This window comes from Schistocerca cancellata, chromosome 11 (assembly GCF_023864275.1).
Source record: "Schistocerca cancellata isolate TAMUIC-IGC-003103 chromosome 11, iqSchCanc2.1, whole genome shotgun sequence".
Lineage (NCBI taxonomy): Eukaryota > Metazoa > Arthropoda > Insecta > Orthoptera > Acrididae > Schistocerca > Schistocerca cancellata.
In genome coordinates, this window is record NC_064636.1 from 117,510,375 (window position 1) to 117,531,708 (window position 21,334).

Below are 21,334 nucleotides of genomic sequence, written 5' to 3' on the forward strand. Positions count from 1 at the left end.
AGAAAAGAAACTAGGTTTCTCAGAAAGCTTCTGAAAAACATATAGTTGCAAGCAGAACTTAAACAAACGTCTATCTCTTAAAAGTTTTCAGCAGTAACAAGAATTTGGCAGGTAGTTGTAATTCAGTTGTTATAAAATATCAGTTATCCTTTTGTATCAAAATAATTGAATTATAACTATGGAACTAGTTACTTACACTGATAGATTACAGTTATGAAACCCTGCCTGTTTGAACACTTGAGATCATGGCTGCAGACATATTACGTGTTAATGGATATAGGTAAGCTCTGTGGAGCAGGCATGTGGAACGAAAAACTCACCATTATTTAAAAACACACTTTGCTGGAAACCTTAGGAAAGGAAGTCATACTGAATACTTTACAACAGCAACTGTGTCCATATTGTGCACATCTTATGTAGAAAACTTTAACCCATTGTGTAACCACCTTTAAGTTATCAGTAAAAATGAGTGACTGCTGATAATTTGAATATACAGTCACTAAAAAGTCTCCCCCAATAAGACTTCATTGAAATCAGTAATATTATGAGTTGTCGTTCTAGTGTAAACTTTTGAAGGAGGACACTCAAAAATATCCCCGAATAGAGTCTTTATAGACATATCATTATTTTAACAGTCTTCTGAAAGTCAGTCTCAATGTAATAATATTTCAGTTACAGGGGTAATCTTTGCTTTATCGCTTGTAATTCTCGGATTCATAATTTACTGAAAGTACATATTTTTTGTTTACAACATTCTAATGAAAAGAAACTTTTGTGCAGTTCGAATGAGAATCTGGGAGTACAGCTACTTAAATCAATACGTGTTTTGTCCACAACACAATCGTCACTGTTGTAGATACGCATCACAGTCTTTACTGTCCGACTCCAGTAGCTGAATGGTCAGCATGATGGATTGTCAATCCTCTGGGCCCCAGTTCGATTCCCAGCTTGGTCAGGGAATTTTCTCCGCCGACGGACTGAATCGAGTGTGTAATTGGTCAAACCAAATGAAGCCCTATCCTCACTTACAGCATTCCACTGTCTATGTAGTGCTATAATATTTACCTTCATTTCAGCCATTTTTTCGACCAAAGACTGCACTGCTTCCCACGTGGCAACCCCCTGTGTTTCTCAATCTGGCACTGTGGAATTTCTATGTAACAAATACAACAGAAAAACGAAACAGGAACAACAATGATAACAAAAACCACAACAACAAAAACATAGGCAACTGCAATGTTAAAACATTACTTCTAATTCTTATGTGTAATACTGAGAAATCTTGTCTCAGTTTACTGTTTCACATAAGGAACAAATTTTTGTCATATTTAACATTTAACTGATGCTAGCTCTGTGCACAGTGTACTTTGGCCCATTAAGTTCTACTGCGTGCATCTTACGGGACTAATGCTAGCGTAATGATCACCAACATTTTTCCAGAAATGTAATAAATCGACAGGTTCCTCTGGCTTAACGAAGTGTCCCATACAGCACTCCCATTTTCCAGTCATAACGCTTGCATGGGAAACATGAGAGAGAGAAATACAGAAATACAGTGCAGTCAATCCAGTCAGCCTTATCTAATTCGATGCTGTATGCTGCAGCTGGAGATGAGGTCTTTGATTCAGCTGTAGGAGTGACGAGAAGGCTTCTGACTCAATTTTCTAAGGTCAGTCGTGATTGAGCTTCAGGGAGGATGTTGGGTCCAGGCTCCTAGTAGTGCGGAAGGCCTTCAGCTCTCCACCTGGGACTTGGCTGCGGCGGTGTGGTGCGTAGGTACTAGGTTGTGGCCCAACAGTTTGGCAGTGGCAGCCGTACCATCGGTATATTTATTCCACCCCCAGAAACCGACACCCGTGGTGCTGCTTGGTTGCAGTCAGCACTCCAGAGCTGCAGGCGGGCCTCGTTTGGTGAAACGTGGCCGAGTCCGTAAGTGTGCTGCCATGGTGGCTGGCGGTCAGTGTTGTCCCGTCTAGCACACATTAGGTGAAGGTACACAGTCTGACAGTGGGGTCCGACTGACTTGGGTCCTGGGTTCGGCAGCACAGGGCTGCCACTAAAGGAGGCTGCTACAGCTGGAATTTGTACACAGCTTAGTGAGAGGTTGTAGCGAAACAAGGGCTGTACCGTTTGAGAGATGCAGAGGCGCCCCATTGTGCCGGGACTCACCACAACCCACTGCGAGTAGCTCCACGTCACCGTAAAGCGTCTGCGCGTAGCACACAAGTATTGCGTCATAATTAAGAACGAAATTAAAAGTTAAAACTGCCGTTTTCAAACTTTTTTCAAGATATATGTTAATGTAATCATGTTTTAAATGCCAAGTGTGTGGGTGAAAAGATCAGTAGTTTTCATAAATATACCGTTTTAAGAAAAAATTAAATGGCGCTAAATAATAAAGCTATGAAGCAAGAAATTGGTCATAATTAATTGGTGCAAGTCTAAATTTGATTAAATAAAAATTGTGGTCAGAATCGACGTTTTTTAAGAAAAATTGGAGGCGCTAAATATTATACTTACAAATGTACTAATTTTGTGTAAGGTTTGAGTTCAACTTAAAAATAATAATTACGTGACCACATTAAGCTACTGCTAATAGTTTTCGATTAATTTAATGAAAGCTAAATTTGTAACTAAAACATACCCGTTTGTAGTAGATTAAGTATCTGTATACTTGAAAAAAGAGACAGCATTGGTCGTATATTTTTTACTATCGCAAAATCGATTTTCTGTCACTGAGTGACCATCTTCAGTGCTATATTGTATAACTTAAATTAGGATGCACTGTTGTCACTAAGCTTACGGCAATCACATAGACTTTTTTCAAGTATACCTTTTATCTGGTCGTAGTGCACAAGACAACATGGAGTCGCCAAACAATTAAGTATCTGTAATTGTAATGCTAGAAAATTTTGTTTACTGCACATGATAAAACCTATTAAATAATGAAGATATAACAAATTTTAGGACCGTACTGTTAATAACAACCAGTACAAGGTCTCTTAAGTTTATAGTTCATAGGGAAGGATCTGCAGTCAGTTGCCGGCCAGAGTGGCCGTGCGGTTCTAGGCGCAGCAGTCTGGAACCGAACGACCGCTACGGTCGCAGGTTCGAATCTTGCCTCGGGCATGGATGTGTGTGATGTCCTTAGGTTAGTTAGGTTTAATTAGTTCTAAGTTCTAGGCGACTGATGACCTCAGACGTTAAGTCGCATAGTGCTCAGAGCCATTTCAACCATTTTTTTGCTGTCAGTTCCGCTCTAAAAATTCTAGAAGGCGACGTTTTTAAGCAATCGAGCTGAAACTTTCTCTGTAATTTCAATCAACGTGCCTACATGCAGGCAAATATGAAGATGTTCTAAATCAGTTCATAATTAGGTTATTAAAGATTATGTGTCAGAGAAAGCGGCCGTTTAGAGACTGCTGCCGTGTGCATAGGGCGGATGACAGCAGGTGTTCCCTTGGCCGTCCGCTGCGCCACGCATATAAATACAGCCTGAGAGGCTTCACGTCGCACTCAGTCACTGTATGATCCACGTCACTCAAATGATGCTGTATTGCGCGCTGCCTCGGATGACGTCAAAGACGGGCTGTTGTAAAACGCTGATTTTCTGTAATAATTGGTAGTGAACTGGCGAGGACTGTACACCGTCCTGGATCGCTTAGATTGTCGCCAATGTAATTGTTAGTGTGCCGTCCGTGATATTTACAAATTCGCGTGGCAAATGGGGAAAATTATCTTCCACTTTTGTAGCGAGCGTTTAATTTAATTAAGTATCAGTAGTCAGGGCGAAAGACAAAATCGTAGTAATTTACCATAGAGCTCGCCTCTGAAATGCTAATAGTGCTGTCTAGGAAACAAAGATTTACTGTCAGTATTAACATAATGGCATTGACAATGTTATGTATGTGAAGCTTTACCAAATATAAGTATAAACTAGAACTCTAAAATACACTTCTTTCAGTGGGCTGGACAAGAATGTGGATGTGCAGGCTGAAAACTATGGTCAGTATGTTCTCCATCGCTTTATGGCCGACCACAAGAATAGTTGCCAGGCTCTCGTAAAAAGGCGTCGAATCAGTTTATATAATTCACATCATTACCCGCCGCCCCATAAGGTGTACTGACGCGTGCTCAGCCACATCGATTGTGGAAAATGACTGAAGCTGTATATGGCTACTCACGAGTGATGTGCTTGTATATCTGAAAGTTGTACTCGGAGAAAATTTCGTGAAATGTACAGCCATGATGAAAAATAACAGGAAACAGAAACAGCCACGAAATTACTTGGAGTTTGCATACAGGGTGATCTTAAATTGAACACCCGCACAAAACGTGTGGATGCCAGGAAGATTCTTTGAAAGATCACAAGCAAAATTATTTGATCTGTGGAAGAGGTAATTTACAAAAAGGTTGAGCAGTCAGGTCCATATTGTCGCAAATGTTGAATAGCTTTGTTCTTTCTCCACTGTCAGCTCACAATTATTTTTAGCGTTGGTCACAATGTAGTCTTGTCAGAGAGGTTTGATTTCTACATTCTTAGTTTTCACACTTCATTTTTAGCATTCCCATTGTGTTTGTGACAGTCTGTATTATAGGTAATGGTTCAACAACAGAAATTTAGCATACTGATGTGAAGTAAGAACTGTTTTATGAAGAAGTTTTTTGTTTTTCCGGGTGAAACTGTTTGCAGTAGATCTAAATATGTTTATTGGAGGTTTGGTTTGAAAGAAGTTGTTATCCATCGATTTACATTCTGTTTATAAGCTGAGGTTTTCAGTCAGGTCCATGTGCACAGACTGGGCAGCTGGCAGCGTCAAAAATCACTTCGCTTCTTATGTCTCTTTTGTTTCGTAACAGAGGTATCGCGGAATGTTTGCAACCAGGTCTGACTGAGTAGGATGTCCTAGACATCCTGTCCCCCCAGACAGTTGGAACGTACATAGTCCACCTGATCCAGCAGTTCCGCCGGATGGGGACTCAGATGAAGATGATGACGATGAAGGGGGAAAACCAGACAATCTCAACCATCGGCAACTCCAGGCCAAAGCTTAAATTAAGTCTCATAGATTGAAAAACAGAAGCAGATCTGAGAAATTCGGAAATAAGCAGAAAAACTGTATTTATACTTACGATTTGAATACAAATTTTCGTTTTGTCCGCCACTTCTGGATGTTTTGTAAGTTCTTCTTTTTATCAAGAAAAGTCGCCAAATGCAAAAGCAGAGCGGTTTGGTAAAGCTGCCACCTCACTCATTTAGATGATAGAAGATTTAACACTGGAAGTAAGGCTAGTGCCACAGCATTTCTTCTGGGGATTAGCTGTTCTGACTTTCCCAGCAGAACAAGTTTATGGAGGGACGGGAACTATTAGAAAAAAACAGAGTTCTCAAATCTTGCCTCATTTCTCCAAAGCAAGAGCTAGCTAACGAAATGCGAATGGGATTTTTAAATCTTCATCTTACAAGGATGATGGCGTTATTGTAACAGAATGGGTGGACAATTCAGCAGTTGCTGAAGCATCGACTTCTCATGGAGTGGAACCTGTGTTATATTTAAAATGACACTCTGCACATGGGAAGATGACCATTTCAGCACAACTTCCTCAAATTATGGCAGCCTATCATAATGACATGGGCGAGTGGGCATGATCCATGCTTCTAGATACAGAATAAATATTGGGCAGGGAAAAGATACTGGCTTTTATTTTCTTGGGCGATTGACATACGTATAGATAATACCTGGCAGCTGATGGAAAGAACAGGAGCTGTGGCTGCTCAGCTTGAATTCAGAAGAGAGAATTTCAATGTCTAACAGAAAAAATTGAAAATATTCATCTAAGTGCCAAAGATCACATAATAGCTTTTATGCATTGCTTACATGTATCGTAAGTCAATAAATTGCAGAAAAGTAAAGTATTGTATTCTGAAAAATGCGAGCCTTTAAGAATTATAACAGAAGAGAAACATCGTAAGAAGATTGCAAGTCCAGTTGAAAAACACTAGAAGCTCACGAAAACGTTCTTCATCTTCAGTGGCACACGTTATGAGGCATATAAACGTTTACTGATGAAATTCTGAGAGGATATATTTGAAAAAGAATCTGGCAACGTATTGCTTCCTCACATACATAGCTCATGAAATTACCATCATCAGAAAAGCAAGGAAATCTGAACTTATAGGGAAACATACCGACAGCCATTCTTCTGTATACCGTCCAGGAAGGAATCAGGAAAGGGGAAGTACGACAGTGGCACAGAAAGTTTCTCTCCTCATGCACCATATGGAGGCTTGTTGACTGCAGTTATGGCTTCACAAGTTCTGGGATAAGGATGCAGGTAACTGTATGATGTTCTAATGCACACAGTTTCCCACTGATAACACTATGGCAAGATAAATTCGGTTTCCGTTTCTTTGTTGAAAATTTTGCTGACTAAACATAATTCTCCATATATATAGCCTAATCTTCTTCATTTAATCAATCCCACAAGTACAGTGTTTCTTGCTTTCTAAAAGTAATTTACACTACTGGCCATTAAAATTGCTACACCAAGAAAATATTCAGATTATAAACGGGTATTCATTGGAGAAATATATTATACTAGATTACATTTTCACGCAATGTGGGTGCATAGATCCTGAGAAATCAGTACTCAGAACAACCACCTCTGGCTGTAATAACGACCTTGACACGCCTGGACATTGAGTCAAACAGGGTTCGGATGGCGTGTACAGGTACAGCTGCCAATGCAGCTTCAACACGATACCACACCTCATCAAGAATAGTGACTGGCGTATTGTGACGACCCAGTTCCTCGGCCACCATTGACCAGACGTTTTCAGTTGGTGAGAGATTTAGAAATTGTGTTGGCCAAGGCAGCAGTCGAACATTTTCTGTATCCAGAAAAGCCCGTACAGGACCTGCAACATGTGGTCGTGCATTATCCTGCTGAAATGTAGGGTTTTGCAGGGATCAAATGAAGGGTAGAGCCACGGGTCGTAACACATCTGAAATGTAACGTCCACTGTTCAAAGTGCCGTGAATGAGAACAAGAGGTGACCGAGACGTGTAACCAATAGCACCCCATACCCTCACGCCTGGTGATACGCCAGTATGGCGATGACGAATACACGCTTCCAATGTGCGTTCACCACGATGTCGCCAAACATGGATGCGACCAACGCAATGCTGTAAACAGAACCTGGATTCATCCGGAAAAAATGACGTTTTGTCATTCGTTCACACAGGTTCGTCATCGAGTACACCATCGCCGGCGCACCTGTCTGTAATGCAGCGTCAAGGGTAACCACCGCCGTGGTCTCCGTGCTGATAGTCCATGCTGCTGTAAACGTCGTCGAACTGTTCGGGCAGATGGTTGTTGTCTTGCAAACGTCCCCATCTGTTGACTCAGGGACCGAGACGTAGCTGCACGATCCGTTACAGCCATGCGGATAAGATGCCTGCCATATCGACTGCTAGTGATACGAGGCCGTTGGGATCCAGCACGGCGTTCCGTATTACTCCCCTGAACCCACCGATTCCATATTCTGCTAACAGTCATTGGACTTCGACCAACGCGAGCGGCAATGTCGCGATAAGCTACAATCCGACCTTTATCAAAGTCGGAAACGTGGTGGTACGCATTTCTCCTCCTTACACGAGGCATCACAACAACGTTTCACCAGGCAACGCGGGTCAACTGCTGTTTGTGTATGAGAAATCGGTTGGAAACTTTCCTCATGTCAGCACGTTGTAGGTGTCGCCACCGTCACCAACCTTGTGTGAATGCTCTGAAAATATAATGATTTGCATATCACAGCATCTTCTACCTATCGGTTAAATTTCGCGTCTGTAGCACGTCATCTTCGTGGTGTAGCAACTTTAATGGCCGCTACTGTTACATGTACACACGGTCAGATGCTGAGCACATGTGCTCAGTGTGCAGAAAACTGACAAAGTGACTGGAGATAGAAGGAGAAATGTCCTAGGAACATGTGTCCAGAAACTGACGGTGTTCGTGCAACGACAACATATTGTCCGAGAACACAGTACAGAGCTGCATCGTATCCACGTCACAACAGATGTTGAAAGTGGTTCCAACGCCATGCGCACATTCACACGTCGAATCATGGATTGCTGTACCGTTTGACACGTTCCAGCCTCTCTCCGAACTGCGTCATACGCGCTGTGAACATTCTGTTGAAGGGACTGCACATCAGGAACCGGTGCAGCATACACGACGCTTTTCAGATGGCCCCAGTGATAAAAAAATAAAAAAAAACCTGTCGGCTTTAAGTCCAGTGATCTAGCAGGTGTGCTGCAGGGTCTCCATGTCTTATCCAGAGTCCGATGAAGATGCTGTTGTTTTGTCACGCAGAGACCTAATAACCTGTCATGTTGCCAAAGGCACATTTTCAAGAAGCACAGGTACATTCCTCCATCGAGGCGTTGTGGAATAATAACTGGCCCCAGTATGTGTTCGCCAAGAATTCCTGTCAACACACTGAAGCTGAACCGATGCTGGTGGGATGACTATTATGCAGGTTGATGATGGCAGTTCTGCTAAAGGTTGCTTCTTCAGTATAGAGAACTGATGACAGAAATCCAATAATGCTGACGATCTGGTGCAAAAACCATTGGCAAAATCCTTCCTGTAGAGGGAAATCCATGCTGATAATCGTTCTACTTGTCGTAGGTCTACGTCTACATCTACATTTCGCAAGCCACCCAACGGTGTGTGGCGGAGGGCACTTTACGTGCCACTGTTGTTACCTCCCTTTCCTGTTCCAGTCGCGTATGGTTCGAGGGAAGAACGACTGCCGGAAAGCCTCCGTACGCGCTCGAATCTCTCTAATTTTACATTCGTGATCTCCTCGGGAGGTATGAGTAGGGGGAAGCAATATATTCGATACCTCATCCAGAAAAGCACCCTCTCGAAACTTGGCGAGCAAGCTACACCGCGATGCAGAGCGCCTCTCTTGCAGAGTCTGCCACTCGAGTTTGCTAAACATCTCCGTAACGCTATCACGCTTACCGAATAACCCTGTGACGAAATGCACCGCTCTTCTTTGGATCTTCTCTATCTCCTCTGTCAACCCGACCTGGCACGGATCCCACACTGATGAGCAATACTCAAGTATAGGTCGAACGAGTGTTTTGTTAACCACCTCCTTTGTTGATGGACTACATTTTCTGAGGACTCTCCCAATGAATCTCAACCTGGCACCAGCCTTACCTACAATTAATTTTATATAATCATTCCATTTCAAATCGTTCCGTAAGCATACTCCCAGATATTTTACAGAAGTAACTGCTACCAGTGTTTGTTCCGCTATCATATAATCATACAATAAAGGATCCTTCTTTCTACGTATTCGCAATACGTTACATTTGTCTATGTTAAGGGTCAGTTGCCACTCCATGCACCAAGTGCTTATCCGCTGCAGATCTTCCTGCATTTCACTGCAATTTTCTAATGCTGCAACTTCTCTGTACACTACAGCGTCATCAGCGAAAAGCCGCATAGAACTTACGATACTATCTACTAGGTCATTTATATATACTGTGAAAAGCAATGGTCCCATAACACTCCCCTGTGGCATGCCAGAAGTTGCTTTGACGTGTCTCCATTGAGAACAACATGCTGTGTTCTGTTTGTTAAAAACTCTTCAATCCAGCCACACAGCGGGTCTGATATTCCGTAGGCTAGGTCATAGGGACAGTAGCGGTAGTCATTGAGGAAACCATGTTGTTGGGCCACTTGCCTGGAGCTTGTGCTAGAGTTCATCTCAATATCTTGTAGAACCCGGTCCTCCAAATCTGGTGCATGCACAGTTTGCCGCCTCCCAGCATATTCGTCTCTCTGAAAGGACCTATGATCACACAAACGCCTAAAAGGCGCTTATAATGTTGGTGCCTCCGAGGGTACATGTTTTGGTACAGCCGTGCAGCCTGTCGACGGTTTCCACCTGATTTGCCATGCACACACACCATCTCGGCCTGTTGCTGATATCAGTACCGGACCATCCTGGTGCTTACAGTGCCTTGCGTCAATCGGACAGTCTGCAACGCACAAGGAAGACAATTTCCATGGTCAGAGCAACTGCCATTCGTTAGCACCGTGTACCATGGCAACAGTGCATTTCCGGTCTCATGCTCACAGGATATTTTTCCTCTTTTTGAATCAGGCATCCATACTTGCCGGCTGTAGTTTTTATTAATGTTTACCCTGTGGTGGAATGTCCTCTTTTCTTTAAAATCAAGATTTGAAAATCGTTGATAAATTTAACACCACCAAAGCACAAAAGTTGTCAGACATTACAAGGAGATATTTTTTCCAAGTCTGGTAACTTTAGTCTAGTGATATCTTTTTGTATAATGTACAACGACAGGACAAAACACGATGACTGTTGCTCAGCGCGGTAGTGGATAGCGGCTGGCGGCTTTCTCAGTACATTATGCTGTTAGGAAAACATACCGTTTATAAGTGGAGCAGGGAAGAATAAGCAATCGCCAAGTGACGATGTGGGCCATAGATATGGGAAATCCACTGACGTAAGTGACTTTGCCATATCAAAGATTGTCATGACCAGTCGCTGGGCAACGAGCATCTCAGAAATGAGGAAGCTAGTGGGGTGAGTCACGCGTTTGCGAATCTACAGATATTGGTTGAAGGAAAGAGAAAGCTTGATGTTGGAAGAGCACGCCACTGAGAGTGGAGGGTCGCCCACTCTGAAAATCATCTCACACGGTGATCAGTAGCAGATCTGACGACAGAGGGCAATGCTGGTGAAGGCGCACACTGTTCAGCACACTCTACTGAACAAGGGGTTTTGCTGGGAACGGCCTCTAAATGTTGTTACGTTGACCCAACAATATCATTCATTACAATTCATGTGCGAGTGAGATCATCGACAATGGACCTCGGATAAATGGAGACGTGTCATCTGGACAACTGAGTCACGTATCTTCTCATACTAACTGGACCGTCAGGCCAAGATAAGCTAGTAGCCAGACTGCAGCTGCTTGAAGGGTGCACAGCACCACAGACGCAGGTCATTTGGGGCTGTATGATGCTATGCAGAACACACAGCTGGGATCGCACAGGAGGTGTGTTAATAACCAAAGGCACTACGACAGCTGTGGACTATGAGAACATTACTGTGGACCACCTGCTGCCCTTGCCACTCGACATCATACACAATCGCGATGACAATAAGTCAAGCACTGCATTACACTAGACTACGATTCTAAGACAACAATATGATCAGTCCATTCCACCACACATATCCACACACACCTTGGAAGATGTGCTATGACTGTGCAGTTGCTCGGTCGACTTAGTAGAGCCCACACAGCAAGTGCCGGGAATTCTGAATGATTGTATGCAGTCTGCCAGGAACAGAACTGATGATGAGAGAATTTGATTAACTTGCTGGTTGTTCATTAATTCACCACCAAGTGAGTATAACGCAGTTACATGGATTTAGAATAAGCTCTCAACGATAGACAGCAGCCAGGTTCCACATTTACCTTTCACACCAACGCTACGAAAGTCACAGACCACATCACACGTAGAAATTACACTCTTCTCAGTCTTTGTTTATGGCAAGGTATTTTTACATAAAGACTCTCTTAACAAATAACTACCTACTTAATAAACTTAAAATATCTCGACTACATAAACCCGAGTTCACTGAAGTTATTTTGTCTATTCGCATAAGGGAATTGGACACGAAATGTTGGAGAGATACAGCCTGTCCACAAAATGAAAAGTGAGAGCTGCTGATGGTGCGGGAAGCCGACTTTCCTGGAAGAATGCTTCAGCCACCGTGCAGGCTGGCAAGAATCAATTGTTCCTCTAGACTGTAGAACAGTATACAGAGACTTACGGAGAGACTGTCGTTATGCGTTAGATGCGTTGGTACTGTTAGTAACTCATATCTGTATTCCATGCGATATGCGTTTGTTGCGTTAGTGCTGTTAGTAACTCATATCTGTATTCCACGTCGATTAACACATTTTGTGGAAGGTAAGCAAGCCCACACATGTCTGCGCACTGCATTGCCTGTTATTCATAAGGTGTACTGTGGTGAGTCTGCATAATCTTGTGAAACATCCTGCAGTTGCTTCTTGTGACGTGGTGGGATAATGGCATGGGGAATAATAACATCGCACTTCAGTTTGCAGACCAATGATGGATGGTACTGTGTGACCACACTGCGCTTCCACCCACCCTCCACCCCCACCCCCTCCACTCTGTTGCATGCCCAGAACAAAATATATCCCTCAGCAGGAACGATAAGTCCTAGAAAAAAACTGAATGGGACCTCTTTTGTAGGATATTTAACATAATGTAATTTTGTACCGGAAAAGATTTTCACTTCAAGAACAACATAAAAAAGTGAACTTTAACTCCACCAACCCGAATTCTCACAACACACTGGTGAGGATTTTTAGTATGTTGTTCATGACACTCTACCCTTACCACTCTACAAAAATTTGCGACTACAAGAATTTTTCCAATATTCCTCCTTTTTTGGTCTTCTTTCACTGAGTGGATGATAGCGATTATACTTTGACGTATTGAGCACCTAAATTAACCTGAGCTGCACCTGTGCAACACATGTGGGACGCTATAGGGCGTCAACTCTACACACACAAACCAGAGCGGCTCGTGGTTACACCGTCTACGTGACGTGTGGCAAGGCATCTGCAAACCTACAAACGAATTCCTGAATTCATGCCACACAGCTCTAGTGTTCTTCAAAGGTGGACAAACGTGATGTCAATCAGGTGATCACAGTTTTTTGCGTTATCAGTTTGTTATTGTAATATAAATTAAGTACAGTAAAACACACACTCCATATCAAGAACGTGAAAAACGCATGAGTAGAAACTCAATATCACACACTTTACACTTTCGTTTCTTCAGTGTGTCATATAATTCGTGAGAAAACTGATAAATTTAGTTTTATTTTCCTTGCCTCATAATAACATAATGAGGAGTATATATTTTTTGTTATCAATAATTCCCCTATAAATAAAAAACCAAGAATTATTGGGATACTTTAAGTCATTAATATAAAAGTTATTTTTTATACTTACACTCTTTCACCATTGTCACTTATTTTGGTACTCTACAGACACTAGAATATCTCCAAAACAGTTCACGTGTGAAATAAATTTAAATGTCTTTGCTTATATTTCAGGAAGAAGTAGAGAATCAATCTGTGGTCACATTCCATTTAAAAGAAATGGGATTTGTGTCAACAGAAATTCAATTCCAGAAATATGCCCTTATATTGATTCAAGAATACATGGGAAACCGAAGTATGGACATTTTTATAACAGAGGAAACGGAAGTTTAAATGGAAGAGAGAAGAATTTAGCATCAGTGTTATAAGTCAAAAACATATTCTTGTAATATGGATGAAACTATAACATTTATATGTATCTGTAATTTGTGGATTAAAATAGTTGTTAAACAATCATTCAGCTTAATCCTATTATTCTTACAGAAAATAAAATTTTTGAGAAAATTACCCTTTTATTACTCATTCATCCTTGGAATCCTGCTCACAGCACACTACATTTGATTGTTATCAGTGGTCAAGGGTATCACACAATAAAAACAGCCAACACAGTAGTGATATTCATAATAAGGAACATGAATGTATTGAATTTATGATTCTAAGTAAATCCACGTAGAAAAAGTCAATATATGAAACTAAGAAGTGGAGTTAATCCAGCAATTAGGTTCCATTAGACCTCAACAACATGCTGAACATAAAAGGACGTCAACCAGGTGAATTCTACAGGAAGTAGAAGGCTGTGTTCATACATTTGGGGGAAAATTCTCTTCACAGCAGGACTGGGAAGGAACATATCAATGAAACAAGAAATGTGACTGAACACTTATGTTTGCAAATGGTGGCGAGAGATTTAGTAACCAAGCAGATATAATAACACAAAATAATCTGCATAATTGAGGAACTTTGTAACACATCAAGATCAGTGTCACAGACGCAGTTAAATTGTTAATAAATATCCCAGTAGATATAATTTGCATTACAATAGCTGTGCACTATTACCACTAGCGACGCTGCAACAGATGGCGATATGGCACAGCTGTCGAAGTACTGGATGTGCTACCCATTGGTGACAAGTGGTGATAGGTTAGGCCTTCAATGCGGGGCAACAGAAAGGGCAAGTGGTGGCACAACAGCCTGAAACCAGGAGCCCAGTGATACATGCACGGCCAGTAGTGTGCCAGCAATTTTTTGTGGTAGCAAAGAATGTGTACTGTGCATTGGACGGTCGGTGGCTCGGATGTGGCTGAGATTTGAGGCACGCTGGTGAGCAGCCTCCGAAGCCAAGGCCCTCTGCTGGTGCCCGGAAGCTAGTTGGTGTTACCCTGAGGTTTGATGGCTCTAGTTCAGGTCTTGGCAGCATCAGATGTAGGAGAGGTCTGTATGTCAGTGGCTAGCAAATGTGGCAGTTGGTTGAGGCTGGGTTACCCACTTCAGGTTATTGGCTGGCCTGGAGTACTTTTTGGCATTAGCAGCAGTCAAAGACAATGCCCTGCTAATACTGGGCTGTCAGTGTTTGTGACCGAGTTTCCCAGCTTTTCTTGTGACTGATCCCACCTCAGACCATATATGGACTGAGGCAGGGTAACATCAGGTCAAGGTATGAGGTTATTCAGCTCGCCAGTGCAGTGGAATGAAGTCCTGCACCATGCTGCCTCAGCAGTATTCTGGTCCGGAAGTACGACTCTGCAAGTAGCGAGCTGGTCTGCCCAGCTACAGGCATGGACCGACACATGATGGTGCAACTCTCCTCCTCTCTCAGAAGATCCAGTCCACTAGATCTCAGGCTGTTGCTAAATTTGTAAATTCGTTAGATCATACAGCATGGAGTTGGGGACACTAACGTCTACTTAAGTCTTAGTGGTGACCGACTCACTCAGTATCTGCTGCATTTGGTGTCTGGATATGGTGGATGATTCTCTGCTGTAGACGGACAGAGACTGTACAGGTAAGGACCAGGATTACCTGAAGATGAGATTCCTGTCGTCGAGACTCAGTGCTGGTATCTTCTGAATGTGTTGAAACGTTTGCTCTGTATTAATTTGTCCCTTGTGTGCAATTAAAATCTCATTCAGGGCGCTGGTAGCAACAGATTGACCAACACCTTCCCCTTTCACTGTCTCTGTTGTAGGTACGAGGGTAATCCCAAAAGTAAGGTTTCCTATTTTCTTATAAGTACATAGACCTGTTTATTTCTACAATGGTTGACATAAGTTTACAGCTTGAACATTTAGCTATTTTGCGGCATAATCACCATGTCTGTCGATGCATTTTTGTAGACGCTGTGGCAGTTTTTGTATGCCCATGTCATACCAGGTCGCCGTCATGCTGTGCAGAAAGTTATGGACCCCTTCTTTCACCTCGTCGTCGGAGCTGAAACGCTTTCCGGCCAGATGTTCTTTTAACCTAGGGAACAGGTGATAGTCACTGGGGGCCAAGCCAGAACTATAGGGTGGGTGGGTGATTATGTTCCACTGAAACTGCTGCAGGAGAGCAACGTTTTGCCGAACGATATATGGGCGAGCATTGTAATGGAGAATGTGTACTCCCTCGCTCAACATTCCTCTTCTCCTGTTCTGAATTGTCCGTTTGAGTTTTTTCAGTGTCGGCGTTAGTTGTGGTCGCAGCGATTCAGCCACAGCGTCTACAAAAATGCATCGACAGAAATGGTTATTATGTCTAAAAATAGCCATATTTTCAAGCAGTAAACTGATGTAAACCATTGTAGAAATAAACAGGTCTATGTACTTATAAAAAAATAGGTGACCTTACTTTTGGGATTACCCTCGCATTTGCGGTAACTGTACCCAGGTGACATACATAGTATACCCAGTGAAATCCTGCGCTCTGAAAATAGGATAGTGCGGCGAGGAAGGCCATCGGCATTCCTCCGCAAATGTCCCTCGTAGAAATAACTTCATCTCACATATCTGAGACGGTCTGGATCTCCCTGGCGGGTATACCGGGCGTCTCATTTATCTTGATCATCCTAAATAACTGTTTATCCAGATGCTAATTACAAAGTGTTTCAAGCAAATGATCTTTATCAATCGAGGGGACACCAATCAGCATGATTGCCTTCGTTGTAGCTTTGTTTTTTACAAAGATACGACAACGGTATGACTTTTTTAATTAGCACCCTTAATTTTTTATTCGGTAATTCATTTTCTCTTCTAAAGACCTATTAAAAAGTATCACAGTGTACCATTCACTGCAACACAACATTATTAACTACATAAAACAACACTGACGTTGACGCTCCCAGTGCTTAGTGCAGGTTCTCGGCGTAATGGAACACATCCATGTGCTGACGCTGACAGAGGAAAAATGTAAACATAAGTAGAATGCAAACCCGTCATTCCATCAACCACCATCAGTTGAAGAGTTGTGTGAGTAGAATGTACACCAACGAAGAGAAGTTAGAAATGGGGAATGTAAGTTAGCACAACAGTAATTCCAATACTGTTTTCTTATGTACAGGTACATTTAGTATAGTAGTTTAGTCCTGTTAAATACTGTTGTGTAGAGTAGGTATACAGTAAAGGCTGTCCTTCCTACAAACTGCATGGATATAACGTTTCTTTTATTGTTGTTGTTGTTGTTGTTGAAAGTAGGCGAACTGCTACGCAGGCGGCGGAACTGTACAGAGAGCCATATCAAATGGTTCAAATGGCTCTGAGCACTATGGGACTCAACATCTGTGGTCATCAGTCCCCTAGAACTTAGAACTACTTAAACCTAACTCATCTAAGAACATCACACACATCCATGCCCGAGGCAGGATTCGAACCTGCGACCGTAGCAGTCGCAGAGAGCCATATCCTGACAAGAACCCACCTTCCCGACGGATGTTTTCTCTTCTTGTTCTACGCTTCAGGAAACGGGAAGCTTAACCCACGACAACGGAACCGTCGTAGCACTCGCACAGACGAAGCTGCCGAAGTTCCTGTTCTCGCTTCCGTTGCTATGAATCCACATGTGTGCACACGGCTGCTTGAACACGAGATTGGCATTCCTAAATCCAGTCTTACACGTCACCGGTTCCATCCTTACCATGTACACCTACATTAAGAATTGCATGGGAATGATTTACAGAATTGTGTACATTCTGTCAGTAGGCACAGCAGCAAATCCTCGCCAACTTCTTCTCCAATGTTCTGTTTACCGATGATGTTCCTTCTCAAACAAAACTAGGAAAACGCATTATTGGTCCAGCGACAACCCACGATGGCTTAGACAGCTGGAACATCTGCGTCAACGGAGGGTTAACGACTGGTGTGGCACGCTTGATACTACAATTATTGGTGCTTATTTCATCAATGGTAGTCCAAACGGCACAGCGTATGCCAACTTCCTCGACCAAATTCTTCCTCCTCTTCTGGATGAAGTGCCGCTAAGAAGCAGAATGCTTATGTGGTATCAACACAATGGATGTCCAGCACATAATGCCTTGCGTGCGCGTCGCGTTCTGAAGCGAAGGTATCCTGCAAGATGGATTGGTCGAGGAGAAGCAATTACTTGGCCTGCTAGGTCTCCTGATTTACATCCTCTGGACATTTTTCTTTGGGAATGCATTAAAGACGTTGTCTATCGCGATATTACAACAGTTCCAGAGGACATGCAGGAACGTATCGTGCTTGCTTGTAATTCTCTTCAGCAGGCAACACTGGAAGCAGTAAATAATTCTTCCATTCAACAAGTTCACCAGTGTATTGGTGTCCAGGGTCACCCCTTTGAGCATCTTTGAATGGTCTACTTCAGGGCAGTGGTACAGCACAGTCAGTCAATTTTGTGTTATGTTTCTACTTAGTTTGCATTTATTTTCCGACAGCTCCAGCAAGTAGACGAGTTTCTAATCACGGGCTCCAAGTCAGTGTTGTGTTATGTAATTAATAACGTTGTGTTTCAGTGAATGGATTCAGTGAATCATACCGCTGTTCATACCTCTGTAAAAAAACAAAGCTCCAGCGTAGGAAATCATGCTGATTGATGTTCCACTGACGTATAAAGAACATTTGCTTGAAACATTTTGTAATTTTCATCTTGACAACAGTTATTTAGAGTGTTCAAGGTAAATGGGACACACTGTATAGTAATTTACTCTACTTTACATCGTCGCATTCCGTCTGCTGATAACTTTGTGACCAAGTACTGCTTTCTTTCTGCACTACCATGAAATCAATATGTGGTAAAAGCACACTCAGTCACCTGCTACAATCTCTTGCACGGTCACTTACTCTGGAGTCTTGTACTTTACCAATTACCTGAAACCATTTGCGTTTTTACAGGATTGGGAGGAGTCCCTTATTTGTCGCACTTTCTCTCATAACACATTTCATTTCTCCTTCTATTTATGGCCATTCCATTAATGTAATTATATAGTTATTTAGACTTACTTTTCCTTTTAAATGTTTCTCTGTCAGCAAAATGAGTCTTAAAATACAGTCAGTTTCCTCCAGGCTTGAACTAAATACACCATCTGAGCCGTGGTAAAAAAAAAAAAGTTCTGTTTGAAGAGCGCGCTGCAGCGCGTTGTGTGAAGCAGTCGCCCTCCATTTCTGGCGGTGGCGCCGCTGTGGCAGTCGCAGCTTTGGTGTCTCCCTCTGGTGGCAAAGCGGAAAGGTTGCCCGTTCACGTGCATTTAAGGGGCGCTATGGGCTCGGTAGAGGGGTCAGTCGGAGAGACTAGGTCAGTCTCGTGTCACCAGATGCTGGTCTGTCTCTCGTTTGCATTTGTGCGGCAGTTAGTGTCTGTCTGTCGTCGGAGTGCTAGTACGTCTGTCGTTTGGATCAAACTTTAAAGCCAGAAAATGAGAGTCTTGCCACTCCGCCAGTAACAGAACTCAGCGAGTGGTCGCCCGGTCGGGGCTGAGTTCCTGCATCTGAGTCTGGCGTTAGGCCGCTAGTCTGGTCGAGTTGCTCGGGCAATGGTCATTGGCGGTTGGATCGGGCGGTTGGTCGGTCGCGCAGTGAGACACAAGGTGACTTGTCCGCCTTGAGCGTCGGCGCATGTGAGGTCCCCACGTGAGTCCAGTGGGCAGCGCCGTATAGAATGGGGTAGTGGGTTCGCGGTTCACACGAGAGCAGCAGGAGCGAAACCACGACATCGGGCTGGCCGGGGCGAGCTGCGACGCCGTGAGACGGGAGATCGGCGCGCCTTCCTGCGTCCGTTGAAGCGGCTGGCAGCGGTTGGTTCGGGAGAGCGTTGGGGGTGCTGCGCCAGGTCTTCGCCAGAAATCGCAGTTTATTAGAAGTTAAGTGATTGGAGATATATTGTTTCATTTACTTATTAAATTCTTCTTGTTTTCTTAGTGAGGTCACCAGCCGCTTTGTTTTGGGGTCGTCCCACCATTCTTCTCTGGTTGCCCACCCATGGGAAGGTGGTTGTTTGTGAATTGGGTGGTCCGTTTCTCCCTTGTGGAGTTGGGGAGGTTTAGAGTAATCTGCGGTTCGGGTTGTTTAGTAAGCGGTTTCATTTTTGTCACTGTTGACAATAAGGGAGAAAATCATGCGAATAGAAGTTATCCTACTAACGTCAGTGAAATACTTCTAGCATTATGTTACATCAAACTGTAAACTGAAATAAGTTACCAGTAAAGGTTTTGTAGCCATTTTCATTAGTCTCCTCTTACTGGAAATAGCTCGAAATATGAGACTTTCTTTATACATAATTTTAGTGTGAGACTGTTAACTGGAAGTTGATTGAAGCATAGATATTTTTTTGTATAGTTGGAAATCCGTCCATCCTGACAGGATAGAGCCATAGGTCATCCACATTGTCGAAGTTCGGATGACCAGCAATTCTGGAGGAATTATTTCGACACTCGGTAAATGCCATAAACATCCACGACACATTTCTTTTACATAAAAACGCAGATTACATATTATTTTACAAAAATTTTGAATAGATATCAAAAACAAAACAGTGATTTTTATAGAATATCTTGAGCCAAAGTATTAGATCGTTTACGTCCAGCATGATCACTTGAGCAGTTCACCTGCATTAGTTTATCCAAAGTCGTTTCTGCCTGGGTTTGAAACCAACCATTATTGCGGCCAATTGCGTTTTGTCTCTGTATTCTTCCCAAGGACATGATTAGCTAACGCGTCATCACATTTGTCATTACAACGAAATGAATACCCCTGGCTGCATACAGGCGTCGATAGAAGTAAACGGGGACAGTTGAAAATATGTGCCCCGACAGGGACTCGAACTCGAGATCTCCTGCTTACAAGGCTACAAGGCAGACGCTCTATCTACCTGAGCCACTGAGGACAAAGAGGATAGTGCGACTGCAGGGACTTACCTCTGACACGCCTGCCGTGAGACCCACATTCGCAACTTATTGCCCCGCACTAAATTCATAGTGCCCCTGCCCATTATACTCATTACTCGCGGCTTTACTGCCGATTTTCGTAAGAGTTCGGGCATTGATTTCGCATCAGCACAGAAAAAATGGTCAAATGGCCGGTGAGCCTTAACTACTTATGTATGAAGATGGTATCGGACGTGTCCGAAAGAACAGATGCCATCTTCATATATACATTAGTCATTGTCTGTAGACTAGCAACCGGAGGTAATTTCGTCAGACGAAATCATAGCGTAGTCAGGCTCGCTGCCATTTCACTGCCAGTCATTTACGTCTTTAACACCTGTGGATGGAAATACTGGAATGTCTAAGAATGCTGTAACGAACCACGACGATCCGACATTGCTAGCAGTCCCTTTATCCAGTGTAAAAACTGGAGCAGTGTACTCACAGATGTTCGGTGATATATTGTCCTTCCGCCGTGACACCACTGAAATTCCACCACGAAATTCAGCGGCAATGTCTTTCAAGAATACTTCTCTGTCCGTCGTTCGCAATGGATCTAACAATTTGTTCATAGGCACTTCCATCGTCTTTCTCTTTGAGACAATTTTTGCTCACAAGGAGCAGTACAGTGTTCACTTGTTAAGTGACTCCATGCCAGGATCTCTATATTATCGGTGGCTGAATTTAGATAATGAGTCTCATCGACATTTGTTTCCGTTATCGTTCTAGAATATTGAATACAATTACAGTACTTCAAGAAAGAAAGATGTCCAGATGAACTAGCGATACAGATTGATGAGTGCTAGATAGACGAAGTTCCACTGTACTTCATGTTAATACGACCAAATGTTACACTCGAAACAGTGTTGAATCTTCCTGGCAGATTAAAACTGTGTGCCCGACCGAGACTCGAACTCCGCTGCAGAGTG

The 21,334-nt window shown here is 43.0% G+C and overlaps 1 protein-coding gene across 1 annotated transcript in view; it reads left to right on the plus strand.

Moving 5' to 3' along the window:
• LOC126108298 (uncharacterized) overlaps window positions 1-13,492 on the plus strand; it is a 535,066-nt gene extending 521,574 nt beyond the window's left edge. Inside the window, exon 26 of the mRNA XM_049913520.1 lies at window positions 13,211-13,492. Within this exon, the coding sequence (XP_049769477.1) occupies window positions 13,211-13,369 (159 nt within the window). The 3' untranslated portion in view covers window positions 13,370-13,492. The remainder of the gene's footprint in view (window positions 1-13,210) is intronic.
• The last annotated feature ends 7,842 nt before the right edge of the window (window positions 13,493-21,334 follow it).